This window comes from Bactrocera neohumeralis, chromosome 5 (genome assembly GCF_024586455.1).
Source record: "Bactrocera neohumeralis isolate Rockhampton chromosome 5, APGP_CSIRO_Bneo_wtdbg2-racon-allhic-juicebox.fasta_v2, whole genome shotgun sequence".
Lineage (NCBI taxonomy): Eukaryota > Metazoa > Arthropoda > Insecta > Diptera > Tephritidae > Bactrocera > Bactrocera neohumeralis.
The window spans coordinates 30,075,357-30,085,418 of record NC_065922.1 but is presented as its reverse complement, the minus strand read 5'-3'; the positions used below and the strand labels follow the sequence as shown (position 1 = coordinate 30,085,418).

The 10,062-nt window shown below is 34.7% G+C and overlaps 1 protein-coding gene across 1 annotated transcript; it reads right to left on the bottom strand.

The window, feature by feature from the left end:
• Positions 1-5,120: 5,120 nt before the first annotated feature.
• On the bottom strand, positions 5,121-9,533 carry LOC126758887 (uncharacterized). The gene is made up of 3 exons (XM_050473318.1): positions 9,086-9,533; positions 7,133-7,342; positions 5,121-5,511 (listed from the first exon to the last, which is right to left on the bottom strand). The coding sequence occupies exons 1-3, from the start codon at positions 9,228-9,230 to the stop codon at positions 5,462-5,464; spliced, it is 405 nt and encodes a 134-aa protein (XP_050329275.1). The 5' UTR covers positions 9,231-9,533; the 3' UTR covers positions 5,121-5,461.
• Positions 9,534-10,062: the final 529 nt, after the last annotated feature.

The window sequence follows — 10,062 nt, the reverse complement described above, 5'->3', positions numbered from 1 at the left end:
CGTAACCGTTAATGGCGATCGTTATCGCGCTATGAATAACTGACTATTTGATGCCTGAAATTGAAGTTCGTGATCTCGGCGACATTTGTTTTCAACAAGACGGTGCCACTTTTCAGACAATTTCAATGTTGGGATATGGGATATGTAAAATCTTAAGTCGATCTCGCAATCTCGAACGAGTCATCGAAAATTGGCTCAACGGATGGACCATCTGAGACGTATCCGTGGCAAAAAATATATGCCAAAGAATGTTATTTCGAATGATAATAAAAATTCTCCATTAAATTTTAAGTTTCTTTGTTTTTTCTTTAAAGAAAAGCAGGGAACCTCGAAATGGATCACCCTATATGTATATATTTATTTGACATCCGTACATAGTACATATAAACAAAAGCATAAAATGAGTGACATGCAGCTTTTAAGCATATTGTCCCCGGCAGTAAGCGGAAAAGTGATTATGAGCAAAACACCGTTACTGAGTTTAAAGGTTTATTATAGAGAAAAATTATTGACATGTCAAAAAGGCAGCATATTTCAACAATTCACATTCAAATATAATGAAAAAACTTTATATAAAGCAACTAAACAAAGTTTTTCAGTTTTCGCTCATTTGTAGGCACGAGCAGCAGACCTTTCAAATATAAGCACCTTCTTACAGCTGGCAATTGCTGACATTTACTGCACATACAATTGGTCATAACTCATATCCAGCAAAAGAAGGCATACATATCTACAACTCCCCTGCAGATAAAAGCCACACAACAACAAAATTATTATAATTCATCCGTAATCTTTATGCCGGCTATAAACCGGGCGCTAACGCTGCTGGGTTTCCGTAAAATCGCATATATCAAAATCAAAATTTGTACACGGTCAAACATTTATCAAGTAAATATGGCGGCCTGTAAAGCATTCAAGGTCAGTGACATGCTTGAGTGTAGACCATATTTTATTTTATTTTCTTTGTGGAAAATCTTCTTCAGAAGTTATTTATGCCGATTTTATTTCCTTCTTATTACAGGAGAAGCATATAATAAGAAGGAAAATACTTCAAGAAGTAGATTTTTAATGTCGCAATAAAAAAGTATGAGCGCCACCATTACAGACACACTTGTACAGGGGTTTCCAATAAGAGTGAGATGATTTCTTTTCAAGAAAAAATCGACTTCAATTGTTAAGAAATTAATTTTTTTTATTTATTTATTTTTCGATGAATTTAAGTTCTGAATGTAAAACGCATTATCGATAAATTCTTGAGAACGCAACACTTCCTTGAACGGCAGCAATATTTTCATACCTCGAGCGGTTTTTTATCTTATTCGCACTCGAATACTTATGTAAAGCAAATCATATCATCCCTATTGGAAAACCTGGTACATATATATAGCAAAAATCAGTAGTTGAAATGTAATCCTGTAAACAACAATATAGAAATGTCTGCGGGATTCGTTGCGAAACTTTTCCAATTTATTCAATTTCTTGATGAACTTAATCAAAAAGGAAACTCCAATTTGACAAGCTTATGAAGTTGACTTTATAAATAATGACTGCTATAAATGAAGACATTCAATATTATACTGCTTTATCAGCTGTCACTTACAGTTGAAAAGAAGGTAGAAGGATAATTTGGACACTTTGGTTAACCATTTCAGATAAACAACCTTGCCTGACGAAAACTTGAAAGTTGTGATTCGGTACTATGTTATCCAAAAATAATCCCACAATACGCTGCTTTGGACTTTCAAAACTACTAAAGTTAAGCAAACTTGATGTTTAATCTGTACTGTTTCACTATGTATACAGTTTCTATAAAATTTACAAAAAATTGCATGCAAGCAGTCAAAAACGAAAGAAAGGAATGTCTAGAACAATGTCACCTCTAATGTAATACCTAGAAATAATGATTAGCAAATAAAAAATAATAATAATGACTCGGATGCATTCAATACATGATTAAATGCAAGAAAATTGAGTGATATACTTATGAATTGAAGCCAAGGGACTTGGAAAGGCAATTATAGATGACAGAAATGCTGCTTTAACGGTACGACAAACAGCCGTTTGTACATCGGATTGTGTGTGGTGATGAAAAACGGATCCATTTTAACAACTTTAAACCTTAAAAATCATATGTGAAACTTGCCCAAACAGCCAAATCAATGACAAAGCTGAAAAGCCATGACGTCATTACAAGCTTTCAAAACAACTCCTCAAATTGAAACGAGCGATTGCCAAAAAAAAAAACAAAATATATAAAAGATCAGCGTGGCTAGCTTAGTCGATTTAGTCATGTTCTTCTATCTGGCCGGTTGTAAATCCCTAAGTTTTTATACCCTGAACAGGGTATATTAAGTTTGTCACGAAGTTTGTAACACCCAGAAGGAAGCGTCGGAGACCCTATAAAGTATATACATACATAAATGATCAGTATATTGAGCTGAGTCGATGTCCGTCTGTCTGTCTGTCCGTCCGCCCGTCTGTATATACATATAGGAACTAGTCCCTCCGTTTTTAAGATATCGTTTGCAAACGTCATTTTCTCTTCAAGAAGCTGCTCATTTGTCGGAACTGCCGATATCGGACCACTATAACATACATATATCTTCACAAAAGTTGGCACAGGTTTTTTTTTAGGGCTGCAATGTAATCTCCGAAGAGATTGTTCAGATCGGCTTACTATAGCATATAGCTGCCATACAAAACGAACGATCGGAATCAAGGGCTTGTATGGAAACGTAGTATATTCACGAAATTTGACATGGATTACTGCTTAAGGTAATAATATAATCTCCGAAAAGATTGTTCAGATCGGATTACTATAGCATATACAAAGAAATGCACCTGTGAAGGGTATATCAGCTTCGGTGCAGCTTAACGTTTTTTCTTGTTTAGATATGGAACTGAAATTTTGCCCACGGTTTTTTTCCCAAAAACCACTTGCCCACTTGCCGTAATCGCTGTAATTGTCATACAAATTAATAGGTAAAACTCAAGTCACCCTAAGAAAATTTGTTTATTTGAAAGATATCTTCACGTAATTTGGCTTAGATTATTGTCCAAGGCAACGCTGGAATCACCGTTTTAAATCGGATTACCACAGCATATAACTGCAATTCAAACAAGCCGATCGAAGTCAAACTTAGGACCTTCATATATATATATGTATATATGTACATACAGTTAGAATTTTCGAAAAATTGATTTTTTAATACCATTTTCTTAATGTGCAGATATTTAAGAATATATATGTATATATATTTTATAGAATCTTCTAACTGTATATAACCCCTTAAAACTTTTAGATTGTTCGAGTATGTATAAGAATATAAACTCAACTTTTTCACTGGCTTTATTTGCGCTAACAAATAGCCAATATATAAAGTCGACTTTAAAGCATGTTCTTAATTCTCATTTCGCCTAACATTTGAAAAAAAATGACTCATCAGTATTATTTTTATCGACTTATGCAAATTTCAAAATTTGGCTTTGCAGCTTTCGAAACGAATTTGGGCATTAAACTAAATTTAAGTAATGAATATGGAAGCTTGTCTCACAAAATCACTAAAATGGCGAAATCCGACACTAGTCAAACTTCTCTTTAAGGTCATTTACCATTTGAGAGATGACCAGCAAAAGAATAAAAAGTAGAAAAAAGCAGTCAACGTCCAACACAATTACTAAATGACTGATTAAGCAAAGAAATGTCGAAAAAGGAGGAGCTGCCACAGACTCACATATATGTTTTTACATGCCTCAAATACAAATATACATACATACATATATGTATATATGTACATACATATTCGCACATAAAAAGAGTATGTAAATATATACATATACATATGTAGTTGAGTACTCCCATTTTGGGCAAATAACCCATGCATCAATGTCGCAGATGTGGCAAAAATGACACACAATCGGAAGGAATGCCAAAAATAAATATATTTTCTTTATTTGTAAGTATATGTTTGTGTGTGTGTGTGAACATATTTATTGCGTAAACAAAAAATAGATTTTTATGTATGTGTATGTTATAATAGTTACAAATATACGAATATATAAGTTTAATTTGGGCATATATGTACCATATATGCATGTACATGGAGTATAATGGCTTTATAACTGTATAACTAAAACTAGTGTAGAATTTCACAAGTGTCAGAAAATAATGGATCTGCATTGATTTACGAATTTTAATGCTTCGATATTTTATTTGTCACCAGATTTTTAGTATTCTATATACATATACATATATATTTAATGCATAAAATTATATATAACATATTTACATATATATAAATATACATAAATTTTACAGTTTCACGGCGTTCGAATGCAGTCAAGCTAATTTCAATAAATTTCGAATTTTATGAATATGGCGGTTAGTATGTACAAAAGTATGATTATGCGTGTGTGTGCAACTAACGGTAACGGCAGCACACAGCAAAAAGGTTAGTTAAACCGAGATTGAACCAAAACAGAAAGGCAAGTTAGTAAAAACAGCTAAGAGTTGTTGATATAAATTTGAGTATGGCGGGGGCGCGCGAGCATTTGATGGCCGGCGAAGTCCGAGGGGCAAAAACAAAAACCAATATTATTTTTTATACACTGAGCGCGCAAACACAAACGTGAACGGTGTCAAAGCTTAGTGACATCATCGATGATTGCAGCTGAAAACAGATTGTGCGACAGACAGCCAGCAATGCACTTAAGAGATGGAGGAGCACCCACAAAAAAAAAATAAAATAAAATAAAAAAAATTAATAAAAAAAATAAAAAAATTTAAAAAAAATAAAAAAATTAAAAAAAAAAAAAATAATTAAAAAAAAAATAAAAAAATTAAATAATTAAAAAAAATAAAAAATTAAATAATTAAAAAAAATAAAAAAATTAAATAATTAAAAAAAAAAACAATTTAAAAATTAAAAAATAAAATTTAAAAAAATTTAAAGAAAGAAATAAAAATAAAAAATTTTAAACATTAAAAAAAAATTTTAAATTTAAAAAAGTTAAAAGAGTAACCAAACAATTTAAAGAAAGACCTAAAAAAATTAAAAATAAAACGGAGGAACACTCCATAAGATGTAAAAAAAGATAGAAATAAAAAAACGACCAAAAAAATAAGGAAGAAACACAAAACAATATTTAAAAAAACCAAAAAATTAAAAAAAAATATATATGTATATATAAAAAACATAAAAAGTAAAACAACAAAAAACAGTCAAACAGCATACACCATCTAAAACACTGGCCGTCATCAGCTAAGTGCTCACTTCAGTATAGCTAGCTAGCAAGCTTACTCTCAAATCTTCCCACTGCCATCTCGGTTGTCTGCGCTGTTTTGGCGTTTTGTTATTATTATTGTGTTTTGCTGATGTAGTTTAATGTCGTCGCCACGCTGTACATATAACGCTGCTCGTTGCTCGCTGCCGCCGTGTCATCGTTGTCATCTGCAATTGCTTTAGATGCCCTTGACTTTGGCTTTATTGGTGTCGTTATGTTTCTTTTTTACTGGAAAGTAGGAAAAAATATGTCAAAGTGTAGCGCGCGCATAACCATTGCGAAAGCAGAATATGAAAAACGAAAAAGACCATCAATGAATTAGAAGAAACGAGCATGTTGGCTCCGAAAAGCGAGTTTCTAGCGTACACTCGCACACTTGCACAAACAAAAACACACTAACAACAAGCATGAAAGCGCTTAAATGCAACTTGTGCAAACTTTAACGTCAAAGTCATAAACTCTGTGAGCAAGACAAATAAAATAAATAATAAGAAAACAAGAAAAACCGTTAACTATGGCTGAACTGAAGCTATATACCCTGCACAGGCGCAATTTTTATAGCATAGAAGGTATAAAATAATCTTTATCTTGATTTTTCTCAATCAGTTTGTATAACAGCTATATGTTATAAGTGCTTCGATCCGTGAAATTTTTGCAGAGTTTACACCGCAACTACGGAGAATAATCCACTACAAATTTCATGAAGATATCTCGACAAATAAAGTATGTCTCTATACAAGAACTTAATTTGAATCTATCAGTTTGTATGGCAGCTATGTATGTATATGTTTTAATAGTTCGACCTGAATAATTTGTTCGGAGATGGTAGCTGTGTTGGATAACAATCCATATCAAATTTCTTGGAGATATTTCATCAAATAAAAAAGTTTTCCTTAGAAGAACTTGATTCGGTTGGATAAGTTGGAATGGCGGCTATATGCTATAGTTCGCCGATATCGGCGATTTCGACAAATGAGCAGCTTCTTGGAGAGAAAATAAACTGAGCGAAATTTCAGATCGATATCTCAGAAACTGAAGTGCTGGTTTGTGGATTCACCAACAGACGACAAGCCGACGAAAATGGCTTAATCGACTCAGCTCCACATACTGAACATTTATATATATACATACATACTATGTATATATTTTAATTAATATTCTCCGAAGTTTACTTCTGTTTAATATATATTTTGTGTCAACCTAATATATCCTATTCAGGGTATAAAAAGCCGTAAAACATAAAATAAAAAAGCGCCGATAATCAAAGCAAGTGAACTTCATAAAGACTTCAATTCAAATACTAGAACTGGCGTCTCAAATAGACATAAATTCAAGCCATCCTACGCCAAATTTTATTGGCAAAACAATTTCGGAGAGCCGCAGCGCCAAACTTATTTAACCTTCTGTCTTGAGGCCGTCGGCAGTGCGACTTATTGCTTTATTTAATTCATTTCTAACGCTTGACTTCAACTATTTGCAATCAGCACTTTTACATTTTCTATTTTTTATTTCTACAATTTTTCTTTGTATTTTTTTGCTTGTGTGCCAATCATGAGCAGGCGCGGCGCGTAGGCTTGCAAATTGTTCACACAAGTGTAGGCATTTGAATGTCACGCATACGCCCTGGCGGCGGGTCGTAGGCACTCAAACACTGTGCTACACTTAGCACTTTATGTGCGTCGCAAATGTTATGCAAGAGCAATATGATAGTGTGCACTAAAGTGGAGGCAGCGCTTCACAATTTACAACGCAACTTGATTACAGAGTTAACTGCAGGCAATTTACTTTACCGCCGATAACTTTATCAATGGTTTTCCGTTTCTCATTCACTTTCGCTATTGACACTCACTTGTTATGAGCGTATCGGGATCCGCTAATTCAGCATCGTCGCCATCGTGTTGTTGTTGTTGTGTCAGTTTTGAGTGCTGCTTAAGTTGCACCTTCTTGCGCAGTTTCTTCAGATAGGCTTGCTTATACTCCTCGCTGGGTTTGCCGCCCAAACCGTAGCTGACTTCGAGCACTGTTAGCGGGATGACAGTCGAGGAAACGGGTACAAGATCTGCTTGGAAACGAATGTTGAGGTTATAGGGCGAGAGTGGATATTAATTGGTGATTTGTGTTTTCAGAGCGAAATCGAATCTGTTGCCTAAAAATACCTAAGTTCGAGAGCTTTTAAATCGAAGGAAATCTGAAGAATAAAAATACAAAATTTCCGACGGCGGCACTTGAAGTCTTGCTGGAACTCACCCCGCTACACCTAGTAATCGGCCATCGCCAAACACACTCTACTTCAAATGATAGGGTTTGGCAGAGGAAAGGTAACCTCTTCCCAATGTGTGAATGAGCTAAGTGGCCTAGGCATAGCATTACCAAAAATGTTGACTTCATTAGGAAGCTTAAGGTTACCCTCAGCAGTTAGTATTGGTGCAGGAGTGTATAGAACGACTGAATAGTCTGTCAGAACGTAACCAAGTGCACATTATTTTGGTGTCAGGTCACAAAGGTATAGCCGAGAATGAACTGGCTGATGAGTTTGCTCGCTCCCCAGCATTCACCAACATGGGAGGACCGGAACATTTTATTGCGATTGGTCCCCACAACATAAAGGAGCTGTTCCGCAATGATGAAGCAGTTGGTAGGGAGAAGCATTAGCAACAACTCCCAGGCATGCAACATGCCAAGTTGCTAATGGGTGCTTACAACCTCAAAAGCTTTAAATATGCAATCAACCTTCCATGGGAAAATTCAGGCTACTTTTCGCCTTATACACTGGCCATTTTAAGTAATTGCCGGTTCTGCGACTTGGAGTCTAAAACGCCAGATCCAAATTGGAGCCACATCGTCTCAATAGTACCTAGCCGTACTTTGGAACTTATTAATTTACCGGGGATATTTGAGATGTTGTGAATTAGAATATAAGGCACAAGACTCTAGGTCGCGGAGCAATCCTCATCTTATCTAATCTAATCTGAAAGCACTATATAACTGAACAAATTCGACTTAGACATGGTACATTTATAATGCGAATGGCGCTCTAAAAATGAGCCGAAAAGCAAAATTTGCGCTGAAAGCCAATCCAGCTTCTACCAAGTGTATGGACAACTGGAATTGTATTGGCTCAGAAGCTTATTTTGAAGGCGATAAAGTTTTGTATTAAAATACGTGAAAAAGTACCTTTTTTTACCAGTCCGGGTCAAATTTGATCAGATAGTATATAATAAATCAAAACCTGTAGATATTGCAAAAACTTATTCTAACCCGTGTTTGTCAGTCCGAGTCAAATTTGATCAGGTGGTACATAATAAACAAAAATCGATAGATATTGCAAAAGCTGATTCTAACTCGTGTTGAATAAATTTATGATCTCGAAAATGCATGAACGATTGGAAGAGGTAACACTAAGCTCACCACAAAAAATTATAATCGGGCCTATCGAAAACTCTGAAACTCTTTTTAAACGATTTATATATTTTCAATATTTTTAAATTTTTTTTTTAAATTTATATTATATTATTTATATAATATTTTATTCTCATTATGTTTTTCAAAAGACCAATAAGCCAACTCATGGCGAAAAACTAGATTTTAGATCAATATTTCCTGTTCCTCTATTTAAGCAAATTCGAGATTGCCTTATCAGCAACAGCTAAACTCATTTCACCCACATTTTCAAAACTAACTCGAATTAGCAAACCAAATTTGGCGGCTAAAACCAACACCACAAATCACTAGTTGAAACGTTGAAACAGATTCGAAATCACTCAATTAAAACACCGAAAGGTAAAGCGCATTAACACATCACCTGCTTCGTATTTGTCTTGTGGATTCTTCTTGTAGAGCATCGGTGTGCCTTGTGCGCAATTGCAGCATTGCAACAGCAACAACAACACAACAGCTAACCAAACAAAAGGTAATTTGTAGTTGAAACTAATCGTTTTTGTTGTCATTATGAAGGTTTCCTGCTTATTTGTATTATTTGTTGGGTATTTATTTGTTTATTTATGTATATGTTTGCCAGTTGCCTTCAATTGAATGGCTTTGGAGATTGTGTCTCTCTCTTGTTATAAACGCAAGCAATTAATGTTTTGATTTTATTTTGATTTGGTTCAAGTTTGTGTACAACTAAAATGCAATAAATAAACCACACACAATACGCTCGCTATTGAAGTATGTATATACGTGTGTGTATCGTAATGAAAATGAAAATATTTTCGAAACGATATTTTAGTTGGTCCGTCCAACTGGTTTAAACGCTCGCGCACAACTGAATCGCTGACGGCGCGCGACTTGAACAACTTGTAGCGGCAGCGATCGTTTTCATGCGCTTGCAAATTTGAGACGCCGCGGTTTGGCGGTTCACTTCGCCAGACTCAACTCGCGTTGGCTTGTTTTGTTGGCCATTATTATGGCATTGCGGCATTTTACTACAGACATGCAAGCATGTGGGTATCTAGACATATAATTGTAAATAGAAGCAATAAGTACTTGCGCTCGTAATGTCTAAGCAAATAGTTGCTGTTGCTGCTGCCGTCGCATTGCTCGCCGCAAATAAAAGTGAGAGGCGTCTGACGGCGCGTTACGATTTTCATTAATGTCAGTTAAGTCAGTTATGTGTGTAAGGTATTTATTGTTTTTGTTTTGGCTTGTATATTGTTGCTTTGAGAATTTTGAATTCATTTTAGCTCTTTATTTGCTTTGTTACATAATTAGTTTCGGACTTGTTTGAGTTGTCAGTGACACTGTAATTAGCAAACCTGTAGGAAATCAGTTAATTACTAT